General features: G+C 42.0%; 1 protein-coding gene across 1 annotated transcript; it reads left to right on the top strand.

Annotated features, from left to right (window-relative positions):
- Positions 1–450: 450 nt before the first annotated feature.
- Positions 451–21,581, top strand: MEX3C (mex-3 RNA binding family member C). Its single transcript, XM_055558961.1, has 2 exons — positions 451–1,637; positions 18,546–21,581. Exons 1-2 carry the CDS (start codon positions 857–859, stop codon positions 19,769–19,771), a joined length of 2,007 nt encoding a protein of 668 aa, XP_055414936.1. The 5' UTR covers positions 451–856; the 3' UTR covers positions 19,772–21,581.
- The last annotated feature ends 974 nt before the right edge of the window (positions 21,582–22,555 follow it).

Here is a 22,555-nt window from a genome sequence, read left to right as displayed (position 1 = left end):
GCCTACGCTACACCTCCAAAGCCGCCCCCACTGGGAACTGAAAGACCCCACCCAGGTGGGCCCCAAGGATGCCCAGGACCGCAGACGGCCAGGTGTGCGCTTGGACTGCACGCGCCTGCGCGAGAACCCCCTCCAGAAGGCTCCCAGCTTCAGCCCTCCTCGGCCTTGCTTTCGCCCCGCCTCCACCCGGCTACGTCACAAAGAGTGACGTATAAAGCGAACAATCACAGTCCCTCTCCTCGTGAGCCGGTAAGGAACGGGGAGGGGGGGGTGGGGGGGGAGGGCAGAGGACGGACGGAGAAGGCTTTGAGAGGCGGGCTCGTCCCAGTCACCCAATCAGAAAGCTCTGGGGAGGAGCAGGGCGGGGCCCAAGAAGCGGGTGGGGGGGTGGGGCTAGGGACAGGAGTTAGAAGGCCGCGGGGAGGAGAGGGCGGGCTCCCGGAGATTAAAAGCGGCCAATCGGAGCGCGCCGGCTGCCTTAGGAGAGCGGCGTGGGGCGTCGCCGCCGCCGCCGCCGCCGCGCGCGCCGGGGCCTGGTTGAGGCCATGAAACAAAAGAATCCCTGAGAGGGGAGCCGCGGCCGAACCTCCGTCAGCCCGCCCCGCTGCCGTCCCCACCCACCCACCTAGTTACCTGCCTCTGCCTCCTTCCCTTGCCCCTCCACCCCGCCCTCTCCGCTCTCCGGGCGGCCCTGGCGCTGCTCGGCCCGGGTCGCTCGGCCCCGCCGCCTCCCCCGAGGAAAAGTGTTTGCGCGCTGAGCAGGGCCGGGGCCCTGTCCGCCATGGGGCTCGCCGCCCGCCGCGCCTGACGCGGCCGCCGCCGCCGCCGCCGCCGCCATTGACAGCGCGCCGCCGCGATGCCGAGCGGCAGCTCCGCGGCCCTGGCCCTGGCGGCGGCCCCGGCCCCGCTGCCGCAGCCGCCCCCGCCGCCGCCGCCGCTGCCTCCTCCGCCGCCGCCCCCCGCGGGTGGCCCGGAGCTCGAGGGGGACGGGCTCCTGCTGAGGGAACGCCTGGCAGCGCTGGGCCTCGACGACCCCAGCCCGGCGGAGCCCGGCGCCCCGGCGATCCGGGCCGCGGCGGCGCAGGGCCCGGCCCGGCGGGCGGCGGGGCCATCACCCGAGGAGCGGGCGCCGCCCGGCCGACCCGGGGTCTCGGAGGCGGCCGAGCTGGAGCTGGAGGAGGAGGAGGACGACGACGACGACGACGACGAGGAGGAGGGGGAGGACGCGGAGCTGGACGGAGACCTGCTGGAGGAGGAGGAGCTGGAGGAGGCAGAGGAGGAGGGCCGGCCGTCCCTGCTGCTGCTGTCGCCGCCCGCGGCCGCCGCCTCTCAGACCCAGCCGATCCCGGGCGGGTCCCTGGGGTCGGTGCTGCTGCCCGCCGCCGGCTTCGATGCCCGGGAGGCGGCCGCGGCGGCGGCGGCGGCGGGGGTGCTCTACGGAGGGGACGATGCCCAGGGCATGATGGCGGCGATGCTGTCCCACGCCTACGGCCCCGGCGGCTGCGGGGCGGCGGCGGCGGCGGCGGCCGCCCTGAACGGGGAGCAGGCGGCCCTGCTCCGGAGAAAGAGCGTTAACACCACCGAGTGCGTTCCGGTGCCGAGCTCCGAGCATGTCGCCGAGATTGTCGGTCGCCAGGGTGAGTGCGAGTGGGGGGTTGGGGGGTGTCCAGCCGGGCTGGGCCCCGCGCGTGGGTGGGGAGACGAAAGAAAGGAGCTTGGGGCTGGAAAGGCGAACCTGGCGAGGGCCCTAGGTCCACCGGGAAGGGGTGTGGGAGGAACCCGAGGGGCTATCAGACGAGAAGATGGGTCACCTTGCGAACCGCCCCCGCCCCCCCCCCCCCCGACGGTGTCCCTCTCCTCCTGCACAATGCAAGGCGATAAGTTTCTTGAGCCACCCAGCCCGGCGGTGTCCCCTTGACTCCGGCTGTATTCCTGGAACACCCCAGCTGGCGTGGCACCAGAAACAACCTGAGGTGGTAAAAGGTCGGGGTCGGTTGTGGATTCGGTGTTGTGCACGAAAAGCTTCGAGAACGCAAGTTTGCGCAGCCGACTACTGTCTTAGTAAAAACCTCTCAGCCTGCGTTACAGCGGCTTTCTGGGAAGAAGAAATTGACAGAAATGGAGGCTTGTCGGTGGGGTGGGGAGCGGGAAGCTCATTCGCGAGGGAAGAGGAGATGTTCAAGTGGTCGTTCTTACCGCCACCCCCCCTCCACCCCTTTGCTGTTCAGAAACTTAGCTTCTTAGCTAACTCTGTTGATCGATCTTACGGTATTCCGATATATTTTAACTCTCGAAAAGACGGAGTGGCTACCTTTTAGAACGCTTTAGGGTACACGATGAAGGAAAATTGGACAGTAAAGTAATTGAGTTAAGGAACTTTTTACGTTTATACAGTTTTCAGTAGATTCTCCTCACTTGCCAGCACACCAGTACTGCAGACAGACTCCTCCCACATTGTTCAGACAAAGGACCTATGTCTCAGATTCCAGGAGTAGATTTGTGAAGGTGGGGGAAGGGGATGCCCAGAGTACCTCTCTATCCGACATTTTTAGGGAAGGTCGTATGCTCTTTAGTGTAGCTTCGCCCCCTTTATTGAAGGAGTGAATATTCTCTGCAGCTGACTTATTACAATATGATTGAGCCTGGTTGATGCATGTCTCTCTGCTGTTAGGTTGAGAGCATTGTTGGGGTCAAATAAAAAGAAATGATGGCGCTGCTGCTTAAATGATCTCATCTTTCCCAAGTGGTCTAAAGTACACATAAATAAGGTCTGTCGAAATGGTGGTTTCAAATATCAGAGTTGGCTCATTTCTTACCTCTAGGATTTTAACATGAAAAATCCATCCATCTGAAATCTGGATGGAGGAGATAGCCTATTTCAGACTGCCTGGTACTTAAAGACAGTGTTCAAAGCTGATGCCATTCCCTTAAGAGTTTATTCCCATAGTTTGGTGAATCAATTTTGCTTTCCTTTTTTGTTTTTTTGTTTTGCTTTTGTTTTGTTTTTGCAATACTGAAGATGCTAGTCCAGGAGAGAACTGTTTCACCTCACATAGGATAAAATTATAACATCTCAAGTTATAGATCCAGAATGAGTTGGTTATTCCATTAACAGCATCTGGGAATTGCTATATATCAAGCTTACATTCTGCCAGGCATTTGAGTTTATGGCAGTTGGGAATGTGAGGTTAGTTCCAACTAACTTGCTGCCCTTAAGAAGCCAACAGTCAAATATAAACAGCGGAGTGGCACTAATCTAATCTGTAATTAATGTCATTAACTATAGTGTGTGACAAAGTCGTACATGTATCAGCTGTGGGGGGCCTTGGAGAATGGATAGGACTTTAACAAATGGAAGGTGGAAGAAAGACTGAGGGACACAGTGAGGAAAGGTGTGGAGAAATAATCTCTAGGTACAGTTGGAAAGTTGTGAGGGGGACTGTTTTGATACTTAGAGTCTTGATACTTAGCAGAGTGGGGAAAAGGCGATGGCAAGGTGTGTTCAGGCCCTTCTAGGCTGGTATTTCCTCAGCACAAGTTGCTTCAGTTTGCTTATGGTGACAGTTTAGGATAACAAAGGAAAAGAACGCTTAGAGGCTAGTTTTACTAAGGGACGAGATACTGATAGCTTTTGTTCAGTTAATACGAATTTTTGTCTTCTGTATTATACCCTTTGAAGCATGGTAAAATAGCCCTTAATTAGGCAGACTGTTACCTTTATACCACTCTATTATTTAAAAGTAAACTGAATTCCAGGTTTTAATCTTGCACCAAATTATAGCAATGAAATAAAGTCTTTAGTTTTTCCTCTTAGGGCAGAGCTTATTAGTTAATAAGGAAATGTGAATCTATTTATGTCTTAGGACATAGAGACAAGTTGCTGACTCTTCCTTTTGCACTTATTTTCCCAGAGTTGACAGTACTGTTAAAAGTATGTCATCATTCTCAAGATTATCTTAAGAGCAAAAAGTTTTACCCTTCTCCTGTTCCGACCCATTCAACTAGTGGATCATTGGCCCCTTTGCCACCCCCACCCTCAGCAGCACCATTATAAAGCCTGTAGTTATTTTCCCACTTGCACAGAGAACCAGGCAACTTCTAATGTTTGCATCCTTTTACAGTGTGATAATTTCCCCTTTCCCTAAGTGAATAAACAGGGCAAATCATTTAATTTACTTCTTGCTTTGGAACAAAATTTTCCTGCTTAAGAATTATCCCTTCCTGCCATTTTTACTCATTACCTGAAGTCATACTTTTCTGTTTGACATCTCTTAATTGGTTTTGGAAATAATTATGTCACAGATGGAGACATCTGTGACTTCAGCTCTGAAGCAGAGAGTAGGACAAATGGAATTCTGAGTCATATAGACTAGCAACTCATGTAGATGGCCTCTAGTTCCAGTGTCTTTCAGAAAAACAAACTACTGCTTTAAGTTGGCAGTGTTGACCTCATACTTATACTCCCCAGCAGCATATGGTCATTTGCAAATGTTAAATTGGTCCCCCTTTTTAAGTTTGCATCTCATTTTGAAACCAACAATACTGTAAAATAAAGCCAGGAACTAAAGAGGCTTGTTGATAATCAAAGAAGTTCTGGAATATAGACATCAAAAGTAAACCTGACAACAGATATATGACCTAACTTTTTAAAAATGTAGTACCTGCAAGATACATTCACAGTGGTTAACAGGACGTTTAATTTAAGTCAATGGACTTTGCTCCAATTTGTATAGTCGTTGAGAACCAGTTAGACTGAAAAATGAATTAAAATACAAGTCTACTTAACGATGGTATAAATAAATATTGAATGTCATAAGTTCAGTTGTTTTAAAGACTTGTAAAGGTTTTATAGTACAGTTTAAGATTAATGTACATCTTTAACTATTTTCATGAGTGATTTCCTTGATGGTATATGTGTGTTCTCTAACCTAGTTGAGAAAAGCTATTTCTGGCTCTGTGTGTGTGTGTGTTCACGCGCACACCTGTCCATGAGATTTTTCAGGCAAGAATACTGGAGTGGGTTGCCATTCCCTATACCAGAGGATCTTCCTGACCCAGGAATGGAACTCACGTTTCCTTGCAGGCAGATTCTTTGTTGCTGAACCATTGGGGAAGCCTCTTTTTTTGTTGTACACTCTGTCAAAAAATATTTAAGCTAATAATCTCAATATGTGAATATTTATGAATAATACATATGCTGATATACTATACATTTTTAAAACATGTAGACAGTTTAAAGGGATGAGTTAAAGATGGAAATTGGAGTGTTTTGATTTTTTTTTTTCCTGCACTCCAATGACTTTTCTTGTACCCTGTTTTGGCTATTACTGAGCTAGACCTCCTTAGAAATTTTTTTTCTTTATTCAGCTACTCTGTTTCCACTGATCCCCAGGGATTGTATACATTTCCACTTTTTAAAACAGACAATATGACACATTGTTTTAGGTTGTCTTAAATACATCCTTGGGAAAATTTTCCCCAGTTTCCTAGGGTGGAACAAGTTTTCAGGTTCTAAAAAGAGAAAGTTTGGTATTGTACATAAATTCCCTGTTTAAGAAGAAATATCTATTTCATGAGGAGAAATAGTTTCAGAATAATGCTAAAGCACAGTGTCTTTTTCTTTTGGGGGGAGAGTTGTTGGCATTCCCTCTTCCAGGTACTCTATTACCTGCCATTTAACTCTGGTAGGTGGTTATCCCCATTTTACAGACATAGAAACTGAGGTGCTAATAGATACCTTGCTCAGGTAGTGGAACTTGCGGTTAGACCAATTGTTTGATAATGGGGATAAAGTTCTCAATTCTACATTGCTACCTCAGTAGGCATCTTGCTCAGGAAGAATATTTTGAGTCCGTTTCAGTCCTAAACGTGATTTAGGATGCTGTGTTTCTAATATGCATAGCTTAAAATATCATCACTGTCCAAATTAATTTACTTAATAAGATTTTGGTATCCAGAAGGCACAAGCATTGTTCTAACATTCTACTTCTATTATGTCTAACTAGAAATTCGCTATCATTTATAATTCAGAAAGTTAATTTCTATGTATATACATGCTAGTTTTAAAAATTAAACATTGTCATTTTTTTAGACTTTAAGATCCAAATAATAGTTTATATTAGCTCTGGAACCTTAATTGTTTTGCAGATGGGTGGGGAATCCACTGCCTTTTCTTCCTGCCTTATTCAGCTAATGAACTATTTTGATTCACTAAGGAGGAAATGGAAAATAAAGTGGTAATTCAAGGGTGTGTTTTCTGCCCCCTGGTAGAAAATGCCAGTGACCTAAAACTGATGCAGGGAGTCAAGTATTTGAGACCTTTAGAGATTTCCTCAAGGAAGATTTCCAGCAATGTCTATGGGTTGGAATTCTAGATCTTAAATCTTACATTTTCAAGGAAAGGTGGAATTTAGTTATAAGATCGTGCTTAGTATTTTGTGGATCTCATTTTGAATTAATATTTGCACAGATGGAAGAATGTGTTGCTTGTGTCTTAAACTGAAGACAAAAATTATTTTAGAATATATGTTTTGCTATAAAAATATATGTTGAAAGCTGTCCCAAATTGCCCTTAGCAGTCCTTGCTCAGCTGTGATATATTGGAAAGAGACAGCAATCAGAAGTTAAACTTCCTAAATTCTGATTACTCTATGCCAGTAAGTCACTGTGTGGCCTTGGACAAATCACTCCCTAGGATTCAGATTCCTCTTCTTCAGCTGGGTATAGGCGTTATCTACAGTACCTCTAGGGACTGTGAATTGTACACAAATAAATTGACATATATGAAACTAAGTGATAAGCACATACTACTGTTGTTAAGTTAAATCTGAAATTAATTGTTAATCTTGTTCACCTTTTCTCTGCTTTAGCAGACAGTTTCACACATTACTGTATCCTTCTAATGTGACAGAACTGAAAGGAACTGATATCTAAATGCCTGTTAGACACATGGCACTTCTATCCAGATAGGCATAAATGATGCTGTAATAACAAAGAACCCCAACATCTCAGTATTAAAATGACCAGTGATTTATTTCTTTTTCACAGGGGCTCTGCTCATTTTGGTCATTCAGGGTCTTAGACCAACAAAGCAGCCACCATCTCAAGTGTGGCTGGTCTTCCTCTCTGTGCCTGAAGGATGAGATGGTGGCGTAGCACACACCGGTCTTTAAATGTTAGACCTGAAGTAGCATGGTAATCACATCCACTCATATTTCATTAATCAGAACAAGTTATCTGGCCACTCCTAACTTCAAGTGGGTGAGAAATTGCATTACAATCATGTGTCCACAGGAGAGAGCCAGAATATTCATGAACAGCCATGATGACTATCACAGTATTATTTTAAAGTCTGTGGGATTGTGGCCGAATTTTTTTAGTGTAATTTCTGCCTTAATAGCATTTGTAATTTAAACTCAAAATGAAAAAAAAAGAGAGATAAAAATGTTCATAAGATACTAAATAGGAAAGGGTGTTTGCAATTTAAAACTCCTTGAGGAACTTCCCTGGCAGACCACTGGTTAAGACTCTGGGCTCCCACTACAGAGGGCTCATCTGATCCCACAACCCACATGCTGTGGTCAAAAAAAAAAAAAAAAAACAACTCCTTTAGGAAACTCCAAAGAGATTATGAATAATCTATTTTAAAACCTCATTGATCTTCAGGTGATTCTAAAATGATATGTTTAATCAAACTGCATCTTAATCCTTCCCAAATGGCTTATATACCATGATGCATGTTTAGTCTTTAACTCTTCTCCCCATACTACCATTAGGTACTCTATAGACATTTATAGTGATTACATCTGATATTTAAGCTTTTTAAATGATTTTCTAACATTAGTAATACCAAGCCAAACTATACTAAATTGAATATGTACAGCGCAGTGTTTTTTTTAATCCTTTTGAGTCTTTATTTCAGTGGTTGATTCTGAGAATTCTAAGTTACACTGCATAGTTGTACCGCCTCTTTCATGCCAGGGTTCAGGATTTAAGAACAATTCATGTGGGCATGGCTTGTTGCCTTTGTCCAATAAGCAGAAACTGCAGTTCATTGTATGTAGGGAAACCTGGTTTGACCATAAGTAAAGTGGTAGGTATCATGCAATAAAATAAGACTAGGCCTTAAAATAATAAAGAAAATTATTTAATGAACTGCAGATAGAGTTGAAGATAAGCATAAAGCTTCATCTTAAACACAGAGAAGAGTGGGGAGGGAATAGTTCCAAACTTCTAGAAGATTACCAGTGTAAAATGGCCTTTGGGCTGACCTTCTTTCTATACCACTGTCCCCTCGCCTTTGGCTTATCATCTACCTTTCCACCAGTACCTGCAGTAAGGACATTGAACTTGGAGTTAAACTTGTTAGAGACATGGTTTTACCATTTGTTGCCTGTGACCATGGACAAATCACTTAACCTCACTGAGTCTCAGTTTCCTCTTGGGGGAAAAACTTGATCCATCCAGTCTATAGTCTGAAAGAGAATCATTTACAGATGAATCTGATTCCATTATATGGTTCCCAAATAGAAGTAATTCTAAGTTTCTATTAACATCCTCTAATGGACATGAACATAATTTTAAAATCCCCAGTTAGGAAAATTGTTCTGCCTCTCATCTCTAATTGACACCCACCTCTGGGTGTCACAGGTTTAGTGAAAGGCCAAATGGGAACCCTTTTTTGTTGCGTATGTGGATCCTCTTATCTAAATTAAGTCAAAAAGGAGAGGGGGGGATTTAAAATTTAGTTTAACCTCTGCTTTTAAAAATACATCATATATTTTGGGAATTCTCCACTTCTAAGAATCAACTGGAAAAAGAAGGCAGGTTGAGAAAGTGGCGTGTTTAGGGAATTGAGGCATTTCAGAGTCGTTAGTTTATAACTTTGGGCAATTCTTGGCTTGAGTTTTCTCCACAAATAAAGTGACATTGGACTAGATTATATCTCTTGTAACCCTTATATTCTTATCTTTGCCCAAGAAGAGTTCCTAAAATCATGTAAAAGTAAACCAGATTTAAAATTACCAATTAGATTGACTTCAACATATCTCCTCCCAGTTTTGTAAAATTAATATCTTAAACATATTTTTCATAATCTAAATATAAGTTTTATCTTTAGGACTTAAGGGTTTTTTAATGTTTTTAACTTCCTAGAGAAAATTGACTCATTTGCTTTTCTTTAAAAATAATAACATTTAAATATTTCAAGTAGTATGTCATCTCATTTGATCCATTCTTATTGCAACCATACAGATAAGGAAACAAGTCTATGGAGATGTAAGTAACATACCCAGGGTCTCAAGCTAATAGAATTAGAGACTTCAGTGCTCCCAACTCTGTAAGTGGTAGAACAAGCAGACAAAGCAGCAAGGATATAAAAGACTTGAACACCACCACCAGCCAATGGTATAAGAAAAGAAAATGATTGATCAATATCTGTACATGAACACCTATAAACAACAAATCCTTTTGATGCTTGAAGTTGGATACAGGTCAGTGAGGGCAGAACTGAATCTCAGTCTTAATCTCGGTTAAATTACCTGAAATGTAGCAGATACTTGCTGTTTATTTTATTGAACTGAACTGTTGGACTAGAGACTTGCCATTTTAGTATTTATCATTATAGTTTTTATATTGTGAGGTTTTCTTCCCTCTTGCCTTTATCTCTAACCCTTTACCTGAGGAGTCAGTCAACCAAAAGTTGTTTGGATCTGTTTGTTCTAGATGCTACTTGATTTAGGGTATTATATGTCTGTATGAATACTGGTAATAAGCAAAACTAAAAAGTCACATAAATGAAACTGTTTGAAGTGTTGACGAAGTGATGTCTAATGTGAAACCATATTCTTAACAGAAAATTTCAGCGATTTTTGACTGGAGCTGCAAGAAGGACCCTTGAGCAGGGAAAGGAAAGCTATTTCTGTATTGTACATTTAAGAATCTATTACATTGTTAATCTAAGCAATTTATTTAAATGTTGAGTTAAGTTGTGTGTGTGAGAAACACTCTCTTACTGGGTTTATCTGATATTCACCAGTCTTTGAAGCTAATAATACTGAAAAATTGAGTCCCTATAAAATTGTAGGAACTTTTGAATAGTCTGTTGAGATTATTCCAAGACGAAAGGGTCTTATTTATATGTACAATCATTAAAGAATATGATCCCCCCTTGTTAATTCTAATATATCATGAAATATACATATAAAATAATGTGTTTCTCTAATGCTTTTAGAGAAAAATAGTATGGAGTAGTGAGAGGAGTGTGGAGACAGCTTGTGTTTGAGGTCGGGCTTTCTAGCTGGGAGACCTTTCCAACCTCTTTCAGTTTGTTTCCTATCCTTCCTAAAGCTATTAAGCTAGTCACCACTCTGTTACGATGATTAAATGAAAATATAGGAGAGTTTTGAAAACTGAAAAATGCACTACAAGTTTATTATTTCAAAGGCAAGCCTATTGGCTCAGTTTACTTATGAAATACTTGCAGTGGTGGGGGTGGAGTGGGGAGAGGGGCTAGAGAGCTTAAAAAGCTCCTCTTTACTGAGCACCTACTTGAATAACAGGCACCGTGATGAGTATTTTTAGGATGTTATTTCATTTAATCTTTGCAACAACCAAGTGAGAGAAGTAACTTTCATTATAGTTTCTGGGCTTCCCAGGTGACACCCAGGTGGGCTTCAGGGCGGGTGGTAAAGAAAACCCGCCTGCCAATGCAGGAAAGCGTAAGAGATGTAGATTCAATCCTTAGGTCAGAAAGATCCCCTGGAGGAGGGCAGGGCAACCCACTCCAGTACTCTTGCTTGGGACATCCCATGGACAGAGGGGCCTGGCCTGCTATGGTACATAGGATTGCCAAGAATCAGACATGACTGAAGCAACTGAGCACACACCCTCAAGAAGGAGAGAGAGAGGTTTAGTGACCTATTCACAGAGGTCACAAAGATGTTCACAAAGATGGTTAGTGATGGTCTATTCAAAGTCTTGTGCTTCCAGCTGTTACTCAACCTGCTTTTCTTGAGGAAAGGAAGAATAAATGTGTATACATGTGAGATTGTCCCACGTGCTTTGTAGTTTTCAGAAATAAGTGATTTTGTATGTCCCAGGAGAAGAGAGACTTGGTCAAAAATAAAAGCATTGGAAAGGACCTAGAGGTTGAATGACCTAACATTAAAACCACAAGCCAACTGATGGTAGATTAGAGCCCAGTCCAGCAGATAACCAGTTTTTTTGATCCTTACATTTCCTTTAAACTAGACCTTGAAATAGAATTAGTAAGCTGTAGCTGTGATATTAATAGTCATATCTATATTTGTATTACTCTTGGGTTCATAGAGCCTTCAACACACAGTCTCATCTTTTCCAATGACTATGTTTGTTACTCAGAAGATATAGGGTGAGGGGGCAGTGCTAGGAGGATTTTCCAGGTTATTTAGGGAAATATCTGAGTAGAGACAGGAGGAACCAGGCATGTTTAGGAGATGATGAAGTCTGGGAGAAGGTAGGTGATGGCCACTTAATTAGGAGAAGGATGGGGAAAGGGAGGTGGGATGGGAAAAGGGAGGTGGGATGGGGAGGTAATTTTTAATATCAAACCCAGCATTCTAATTTTCTTGAAGATAAAAAGAACTGCTTCACTCCCCTCCCTATTTTTTGTTAAAGCAGGTATGTTTGTGTATGTGCATGTACACTGATTTCTCTTTGAAAATAAAACCTCTTGGAAGGAATTTCTGAAGAAAGATATACCTGAAGATGACCCAAAGTAAAAATATACAGACCTTAGTTTTGGTGTGTTTATAAGGGTTTTAGCTTTCTTAAATCACCTTATATTTGTAGCTAGTTTATGAAATGAGTGGAAAATATAATGAATTTAATTTCTGGAAAACAAAACCCTCTGTCGAAAATCAGCAATACTTCACATAGCATTTGGGGTTCCTTTCTTTAAAAAACAAAACAAGTTCTTTGCACCTCCCAGATAGAATTTAAACTCCCCTGCCTTTGTTAAACTAAATCATCCCCCACCTGACCTGCTCCCCTGGCATTCTGCCCTCCAGTTACTTAAAGCTCCTGTAGCACTGAGCCAGGTGTGGTATCCAGGCTGCTGTCTTGGGCTCTTGATTCCTGCTTTGGCACTTCCAGTTCTCTTGACTCTCCTTTCCACCTGGCAGAACTACTTTCTTCAAACCTAAGTTCAGATGCATCTGAAGCCTTCTTTGACCTTCTGTAAGCAGTAAAGCCCTGCCCTTTTCTGTGCTCCCACTGCTTTGTACGCCTGTTTTCATTAAAGCAGTTACCTTATACCAGTATTGTTTTCATGACTTTCCTTTCTACACTGTCAGCTCCTGGAGAGCAGAGATTATTGTAGTTTCTGTATATCATCTGGAATTAGCCACCTGCACCTTTATAGGGAACTTGATACTTGAATTGGTAAGTTGAAGCATCAGGCTGGTGGATGTTCTGGGCCAAAGGAGGAGTGGTTTAGCTAGGAACACTTAGTCACATTCCACAGGACAAGTGGAGACCAGGTTCACTTGTCCATTTCTTACCAAATCACTCATCTCTCGACATAAACACCCTGTCTTCATCAACACCCTGGCTTATATATTTCTTTTTGACCTATTTTGATTTTTATCGGTGGTTTATCCCTTCACCCTACTTCAGTGCCCGTGATCCCCAAATTTTTCTTGTTCTTGTATCTCGCTACTGTTCCGGACAGTGGGTCACTATTCTTGGGTTAGGGTTTAAGATTTTTCTGAATCCAATACTTTCCTTTGCTCAAAAGCCCAGGGGCCTGGAAGAATGGAGAAATAATTGGAGGAACGGGACATTTGTGTTGTGGTAAGCAGAATAAACCCCCTTTCCCTGAAGATGCCTACACCCTATATCCCCGGAAACTCTGACTATGTAGATGTAGAGTATGGACCTTGAGGTGAAAAGGTTATCTGAGAACAGCTGGGTGGGTCCGGTGTAATCACATGAGTCCTTCAGCACAGAAGAACTTTCCCAGCTGGGTCGCATACGAGATTGGGAGGTATTTGAAGTACAAGAAGGGTTCAGTCCCCATTGCTGACTCTGAAGATGGAGAGACAGGGCCACAAGCTATGTTGGAGGCCTCCTGAGGCAGAGAATGGCCTTGAGCAGACAGCGAGAATACAGGGAGCTCAGTCTTGTGATGATAAGCAACTCAACTCTACCAGTAAGCCAAGTGAGCAGGCTCTTCCCTGGAGCTTCCAGAGAGGAACACAGTCCTGCAAACACCTTGATTTTAGCCCTGTTGAAACCCATGTCAGAACCCATGTCAGAAGTGTAAAATAAAAAATTTGTGACATTGAAAGCACTATGTGAGGTAACTTGTTATGGCAGCATTAGAAAACTAAAGCAGATAATAAAAGTAAAGAACAGAACAAAGTTTCTGGATTGAGCCCTCCATTTTCCTCCTAGCTCTCAGCTCCCAGAGGCCACCTACAGTTCCTTGCCATGAGGCCTCCACAGGCAGGTCAAGCATAGGTTGCTTTCTTCCAGAAAAGCCAGAGCACATCTGACGACTTGTGAAGCCCACCGGAGAAAGCTCTTCTAAAGAACTTGTGATCAGGTCAGGCCCACCCCTGTGATCTGGATAATCTTCCTGTTTTAAGGTGAATTGATTTGGACTGTAATTATATCTACATTGCAGACTGTAATTCTATATCTGATTCTTCTAAGTATATCATTCCACGTTTCGTGGAATTAAAAAGCAGCCTTAAAGGTCTAGTCTAGTGCTTTTAAGCTTTTCTGTGACACCCCCTGCCCTTCCCCATCAAAAGAACATTTTATTTTGCAGTCAATGTCCACATATTTCGTCAAAACATTTGGAGCCTATTAAATTGATCCTGCAAACCATGGTTTGAGAAACACTGAAGACCATTTCAATTCCTTTTCTTTAAACTCCTCTCCCAGCAACAAACAGAGGCCCTCTCCCTTTTAACTGCTCAGGCAGCTGGTGGGAGAGACTCTTTACCCTGGAGAAGCCAGACCCAACCTTTTACTGTACCAGGAAGTGAGAAGACCAGAATTCTGGCTGCAACTAAAGAGTTTTAAGGTGAATCACAGCCCTAGCCATAGTGATACAGAAAGGGGAAAATGGGTTTCCTACAGGAGGGAGGTAAGTTAGAGACTTTATTGGGGGAATTTACTTCCAAATCAAAATAAAATGGTAACCATGAAAGTCATTAGTGCTGTCCTGGTTCTTAATCTCTACACAGTCTGGTATACAGCTTGCCATATATTTATTTGTAGCTATGAGAAAACAATTGCTAGTCCCTACCTCTTAGACTTAAAATGCTTTATTCAACTTTGAGGTTATGAAATCATTTACCCTGCTGTTCATAATTTTTTTTCTTCTAAATCTCAGAACTAGTCAAAAGTCTGATTGATGTGCTTAATCTAGTAAAATCTGTCACTTCTTCATCTCTAATTTTTAAAATTTTCTAATTTAACAACATTTCTTTAAAAAAATAAATAATGCATTTGTATGGTTCCAAAATTTGTAAGAATTTAAAAGTACCAGGGAAATTAAGTCACCCTCCTACCTATCTCCCTTAGTTTTCCAGTTTTGTGACTGCCGAGTATTCCCTTACATCACTGTACCAACTCCCACTAATACAGACAGGAATACAGAGGTTATTCGTGCCTGGGCAAGTATTCCTACAGACTTGGTTCTGTGAGTGGGATTGCAGGGGCAGAAGGATACAGGAAGTTGTAATTTTGATGGATAGTGCCAACTGCCCTCGAGCAGTTTACTCTGCAGCTAAATATGAGGGCTTTCCCCTCATTCTTACTAGCACTGTTTGTTTTTGATATTTGACAGTCTTATAGGTGGGAGATGATAGGTGGGAGATGACACCTAAATTCGTGTTCAGAGCTATTTATATGTTTCCTTTTCTATGAGCTATTTTACCTATTTTTTCTGTGGTTTTTGGTGTTTTGAGATATAAGGGCAAGTATATGGGTACCTGCGGAGAAGGCAGTGGCACCCCACTCCAGTACACTTGCCTGGAAAATCCCATGGATGGAGGAGCCTGGTGGGCTGCAGTCCATGGGGTCGCTAGGAGTCGGACACGACTGAGCGACTTCACTTTCACTTTTCACTTTCATGCATTGGAGAAGGAATTGGCAACCCACTCCAGTGTTCTTGCCTGGAGGATCCCAGGGACGGCGGAGCCTGGTGGGCTGCCGTCTATGGGGTCTCACAGAGTCGGACACGACTGAAGTGACTTAGCATAGCATAGCATAGCATAGCATAGCATATGGGTACCTGTAAAAGAGAAATTAGCCATTTGTGATGTGAATTGTAAATAATTTGTTTTTTTTTTAGCTTGTTTTTGGTAAGTAGGCCTTTTGGGCAGGGTAGGCTATCTTACATCCCTATCTCAGAGGTGGTCCACATTCTGTCTTCTCTGTCTTCCTAATGAGACTATCAAACACATACTCATTAGTAACAACCATAGGCTCAGTAGTATCTGATTTAGGCATGTGCGTATTTGTCGCTCAGTTGTGTCCAACTCTCTGCAACTCCATGGACTGTAGCCTGCCAGGCTCCTCTGTCTGTGGGGGTTCTCCAGGCAAGAATACTGGAGTGGGTTGCCATGCCCTCCTCCAATATTATATTCTACTGAGGTTCATCTGACAGCTGCTTATTGTCTCAGAAGCATTTTGAGAAGTTTCTTAATTTAGCTTTCTAATGTTCACTATAGTAAGGGTTGAGAAGGGCCAGCCCTAGACCCTCAAGCTAACTCTCCCTTCGTCCGTAACAGAGTTTGCCAAGCATTTTTCTCTAGGATGATCAGGACCCTCTCTGTTAGAAATGTGTGATTCTAGCAGACTGCCTTCTTGTTAGGTTATAGTGCAGAGAAGAAGCTCATATATCCAGATAATGATAGGAACTCTTCTGAGGGTGCAATAGGAAGAATTAGGCGTTCTCACCACCCCTTCAGACTGTCCTAGGAGTCTCTTCGTCAGTCAGACACTGGCCAGTGGAAATGATTGTAGTTCTCGGCCTCAAGCAACACCACCTCTGCTGCATGAGGGAGTTTCCTAGATTCAGCCTGCGTGAATGATAAGTGGATGTGGAAGGTTTATGGTCTTCCAAGTCACTTTCTGTGGTGGAGCAGAGTAGGAATAGATTTTCCTATACTCGAGAAGTCACACTGTCAATTTAATCTTGTAGTTCATTGTAGATATAAACTTATAGCAGCACTCTGTAGTAACTTTGTGTTTTAAAGTAGCATAAATTAGACTAATTGTGGTAATTTCTTGATAGCCCCCAACCCACCCTGTCACTCTGCCCTTCTCAGCTCCTGCAGTTCCTCCGCTGAGTGCATTCATTGCGGTCTTGCTTTTAGCTGGACCACTCGACCCACCCCCACCCCCCTGGTCTTCTCAGATATAACCTTCAGTTAAAGTAAATCTGACTCAGGGAAAGGAACGGAAGCTTCACAGAGAATAAGGCACCTAATAAACTAAGATCTGAAGGGCCACCAGGAATTACGCAGAGCTGGTAGCAGAGGGGCATGGTTAAGGGAACATTCTGATCGTGGAAGCAAGGAGCATGGAGAGGCAATGAATGTGGTGGAAGCACCCCACAGAGTTTAAGGAGTGAGGAAGAGGAAAGGAGGGGTATGAGATAAGGCCAGAGAGAGGTAGGTCCAGGCACAGGGCCAGCTCCTGCGTGCCGCACTGTCTGGACTTTATCCTTATGGTAAGAGGAAGTCGTCAAAGCCTTATGCAAAGAAGTGAGCCTTCGATCGGTGCTTTTTTAGAAAGCATCATCTACCTAAAGTGGAGGTAGAGCGCTGATTGGAGTGAGGCAAGAATGGAGGAAAGGAGGCCTATTTTGTGTGGGGTGGAGGGTACTAGTGCAGTCACGCAGGTTAGGAATGATGTCCAGAAAGAATTAGTTTTTGTACATTATGAATTTGTGAGGGCAGGGGAAAAAAGTTTTAAGAAAATGATCTGCTCAGGTTGTGGCGTGTGTTTTTCAGTAGCATCTAACTGTTTTATTTTGAGAAACTAGGAATAGCACGATACAGTCACGAGAAGAAATCTGTTCTGGCAAGCTTCACATTAAGATCTTTGAAAAGCATAACCCTCGAGTCTTATGCCTTAGCGTATATTTGGCATCTTTAAGTTACTGTTCGAAACCCTCCAATGTTACACAGTTGGCACTGGTAATGGCTGATTACTCCAAAAAGTAATCTTTGGGTAGTTATACATATGTATCTTAGATATTTTATTTAACTACTCCAAAAAGTAATCTTTGGGTAGTTATACATATGTATCTTAGATATTTTATTTAACTTAAATATACTTAGGATTTAGAACCAAAGCCTTTTATTTGAGAATGGGACTGCCAACCATTATAGTCCTTCAATAAAACCATATCCAATGACCATACTCCATACAATTTCCAATATATTTCTTTTGAATTTAGCAAGAACTTCACAATGAATACAAAATTACTCTGGGTTAGTTTTTTTACCCCAGGATTTTACAGTTGTCTCACCCATAGTTAAACAGCATCTTTTTTTTTTCTTTAAGGTACTCATCATTATTGAAATTTTTTAAAATAATCAATTTTGATACAAGTTCCATGTCTTGGATTTATATATAACTGCTTTATGTAATTATTAATTTAGTTAATGCATGAGTTCAGTTAGCATAAACAGATGGGGATAAAGACAACTGATTCGTAGTTAAGCCTGAAATCCAACTGATGAAACAGAAATGAGATGATGTGCTAACTTTGAGCACTTTGCTATTGTCATCGAGTTTTACAGAGGAGAGAATGATGTTGAGGTAAAATGACAAGACAGCTAAGTGGAAGTCAGTTGAAGAACTTTTCTCATGCAGTATAGTTCTGTGGAATTTGAGGTTCTAGGACCAACAAAAAAGACTATAGACTATGAAGTCAGCCTAGGTTTAACTCTGGCTCTGCCTCTTACTTGCTTTATTTTTTATTGTGTGAACTTAGGCATATAACACAGTATTTCTGCACTTTATTTCCCTTAGCAATAAAAGGAGTGTAATAGTCTCATCCTTAGGGTTGTTATGCAGATTAAATAAGATGATAGGTATCGTCTCACATTGTACATTCTTTTTCTTTGTCACCAACACCCTGCAAGGTAGTAAATTATTAGTGTTTTGAAAGTCAAATCCACTCATAGTATAGCTGGCCTATTTCATGCTTCGTTTGCAATGACTAATAACAAGAGGAAGAAAACTATAAGCCTGTCCTCTGAGTTAAAGGCCTTCAATGGAGGCATCACCTCTTTGCTGAGAATGAGAGATCACCAGGAAAGTACCTCTCAGGATCCAGGAGTCATAGTGGAACTAGGAAAGCTGTATCAGCATTTAGTGATAAGTTTTTGTGATAAAGAAATACTCTTAAACTAAAAGAGGGAAAGAAAAACTGCCCAAAAACAGCCTGTTATCTTGAAAGGAGCTTTCTATAATTTGTCTTTATCAGTATTGTTGAAGTAGATGTTGATACTTAAGAAATATTTTCTTTCTAACAGGTTGTAAAATTAAAGCGCTGAGAGCCAAGACGAACACGTATATCAAAACACCGGTTCGTGGTGAAGAGCCCATTTTTGTTGTCACTGGACGGAAGGAAGATGTTGCCATGGCCAAACGAGAAATCCTGTCAGCTGCAGAGCACTTCTCCATGATTCGTGCATCTCGAAACAAAAATGGCCCTGCCCTGGGAGGGCTGTCATGCAGTCCTAATCTGCCGGGTCAGACCACCGTTCAAGTCCGAGTGCCCTATCGCGTGGTAGGGCTGGTAGTTGGACCCAAAGGAGCGACCATCAAAAGAATCCAGCAGCAGACCCACACGTACATAGTAACTCCGAGCAGAGACAAGGAGCCCGTCTTTGAAGTGACAGGGATGCCTGAGAATGTTGACCGAGCACGAGAAGAAATTGAAATGCATATTGCCATGCGCACGGGAAACTACATTGAGCTCAACGAAGAGAATGACTTCCATTACAACGGTACCGACGTCAGCTTTGAAGGCGGCACTCTGGGCTCTGCGTGGCTCTCCTCCAATCCCGTTCCTCCTAGCCGAGCCAGAATGATCTCCAATTATCGAAATGATAGTTCCAGTTCCCTGGGAAGCGGTTCCACAGATTCCTACTTTGGAAGCAATAGGCTGGCTGACTTTAGTCCAACAAGCCCATTTAGCACAGGAAACTTTTGGTTTGGAGATACACTACCTTCTGTAGGCTCAGAAGACCTTGCAGTTGATTCTCCTGCCTTTGACTCTCTACCAACATCTGCTCAAACTATCTGGACTCCGTTTGAACCAGTTAACGCACTCTCTGGCTTTGGGAGTGATCCTCCTGGTAACATGAAGACTCAGCGTAGAGGAAGTCAGCCATCTACTCCTCGTCTGTCTCCTACCTTTCCTGAGAGCATTGAACACCCACTTGCTCGGAGGGTTAGGAGCGACCCACCTAGTACAGGCAACCATGTTGGCCTTCCAATATACATCCCTGCTTTTTCTAATGGTACCAATAGTTACTCCTCTTCCAATGGTGGTTCCACCTCTAGCTCACCTCCAGAATCAAGACGAAAGCACGACTGTGTGATTTGCTTTGAGAATGAAGTTATTGCTGCCCTAGTTCCATGTGGCCACAACCTCTTCTGCATGGAATGTGCCAACAAGATCTGTGAAAAGAGAACGCCATCATGTCCAGTTTGCCAGACAGCTGTTACTCAGGCAATCCAAATTCACTCTTAACTATATATATATACATAAATACTATATCTCTATATGGACTCATAAAGGCATGGGTATAATGGTACCCCCAGTAAACTTCCTAATGAATTCTTATGACTGTTATCAGGCTTTATTGGGATTAGGCTAAAGTTGTTAGTAAACTTATAAAAGGCTGCTATGGTAACACTAAACCTAAGTGGTCTCTTGTCTTAGTTTGGTTTGAATTATTAATCTTATCCTGTAGACCCAGAGACATAGCTTGTGTAAGAATTGCTAAAGCTGACGTTCAACTCGGCTGAGTGAAGATAATCATAGGTTGTGTGAACCTATGAGAAAAGTGTATACGTCCAAGATTTCCAAATGATGGGTCCCAAAGCCTAACCACATTAAGAGTTTATGGAGGGTACGCGGCATTACAGATGACTCAGACACTTCCAGGGCTGCCTTCTTTACACTGCCAGTTTTGACAAAACAGGTCCGTTTGTTTTTTTATTTTACAACAACTTATGCCTAATTCTGCAGGATTGCAAGTAACTTTTTAATGCATTGTGGTTGCTTATTGGTAATAATAGGGCTGGTGGCGGTTTACTCGATCACTGGTTATAATTTGGGACAAAAACTGCTACACTGACCTTCATCTCGCCCAGAGTGCTCCCGGCCGGTCTGATCAGTGGAGCAGGAATGCAGTTGTGTTGATCGTGAATTCCTACCCATTGCCTCCCTCGGTGGATGTGGAAATGGCCACCTGGGTTTTTCCATTCCAGGAAAGGCTTTGGGGTGCACCTGCATTGGCTAATAATTGAGGACACGAACATTCCATTCATTAGTCTGATCAAGCTGTTGAGTAATTTTTAGACTATAGATCAAAATGTGAAACATTTTATGTTCAATCCATATTTGTCTTGCACATTATAAATGTATTTTTATTTTTTAGTAATTTAGGGGAGGGGGAGGGAGAGAGGGGTAACAATGCCCTTAGCATATTTACAGAAGCAGCTGTGACGACCTCCAATCAGTTTACTTCATTTCAAAACTTGTTTCCAATCACAAGGAAAGATTTCTTTAAGATACACTTTTTACATTTCACCTGTGGATGTCTGTGACTTTTCATCCTCAGTATCTTCCCAAATCTGCTGGCATTGAACGGATAAAACATTATATTGGTGGGTTTTTCTACTAATTATTTTTTGAAGCGTTATTTTCCCAACACAAAAGAGCTTTTTTTCTCGGTATAACAAAAATTGAAATCCTATGTGTATTGAATAGTAAATAGACAAATTTTATTTTTTATTTCCACTTGAAGAGTTACATTTCGTATAAAAGTTTACAAATAACGGTTTTTATTTTGATTTTTTCAGTATAAAAAATTGCCTTGATGGCATATTATGATGTAATGCTAATTGCTTGTAGAATAGTTAAATGTCAGTATTGAAACCTAATCTCTAGCTGCCGTCTTGTAGATACAAACGAATGTTCACCAAGCATGTATTTTGTATTTCGTTGCATTGTACACTGCAACTAATAAGCCAAGGAATCGACATATATTAGGTGCGTGTACTGTTTCTAAAAACCACAAACTAAGAATGATAAATTATCAATATAGTTTAGTATTTGCTAATTTTACTACACTTTTTGTTATGTATATGTAGGGAAGTCATAGGGATTATAAATTCAATTTGAGTAAAGTTTAAAACCATATATTTTATGATAAAGGGCCTTTAACTTAAGATGGCCAAAGCACTGATATTATATATTTGCTGTAAAGAGAATTATAAGAGTTTTATTTTTCTGATATTAAAAGTTACTTAATAAAGACTTGTTTCCATTAACTTGAATATATTCTCCTTGGTGTTTTTCATGTATTCATTAGTTTACACTGGAAGACTGCTACTTGCCAGAATTGAAAACTTCCTTTAACAAGAGCTTCCCCTCTCCCTAGCCAGTGATCCCTGTTCTAGGTGTGAAATGTGTTGCTTATGCTCCTATCTGAATGTTGCTTTTTTCTTTAAATAAGTGTCACATTATAGTACATCTAGGGATTTGGCTAGTTTTAGATTATATAATTGCATGTTTATATAGTTGACCACATAGTCACAGTTAATCTAATATGAATAAAATAGTGAGTGATTTACACATTTAATGTTAACTAACATCCTGAACTCAGCTTAGACTTAGTTTTTATCCTTTGTTACAGATTGTCCTTTTATCACCAAAACTATAAAACTAATTTTTTCTAGTATGAAGGTGCAAGTTTTTAATTTTTAATTCTGAAGTACCTTCTGAAAGACTTTGTGGTTGATAAAAAAAAAAATATTACTCCATTAATGAAAATAACTTTGCAGACTAGAATAAATTGTTGCTGTTTGGTAAAAAGCAAGAATAAAGACACTTTTAGATTGTTTTACTAAAACCAAAATTTTGTCCTTAATACTTAGAGGTATTACACAGCCATAGGAAATCTTTCCATTGTAAGTTTTGAACAAATTCCCAGGCTGTGCTAGATAACTCTGGAATGTATGGATTTGGTGATGGGCAGGATCATTGCCCTGTGGAATTATTTCACTCATTTTAGGATTAGCCTCCAGAAGTATGAAAGTCAAATTATTCGACTATGTTGTAGTTTTACAATTCCAGCATAGACTGAGAGGTGAATATGAATTTTAACTTGCACATAGTATAAGGTCAAGATCTTTCAGAGGACCTTGAAAATAATCTCCAAGGCTTTCCTTGCCAGAGGAAGCCAAGACTTTGTCGGAAATTAATATTAGCAAAACTGATACTTATCCAAGGTCTCCATCTGAACCT

This window comes from Bubalus kerabau, chromosome 21 (genome assembly GCF_029407905.1).
Source record: "Bubalus kerabau isolate K-KA32 ecotype Philippines breed swamp buffalo chromosome 21, PCC_UOA_SB_1v2, whole genome shotgun sequence".
NCBI classification, from domain to species: domain Eukaryota; kingdom Metazoa; phylum Chordata; class Mammalia; order Artiodactyla; family Bovidae; genus Bubalus; species Bubalus kerabau.
This window is presented reverse-complemented; position numbering and strand designations above follow the sequence as displayed.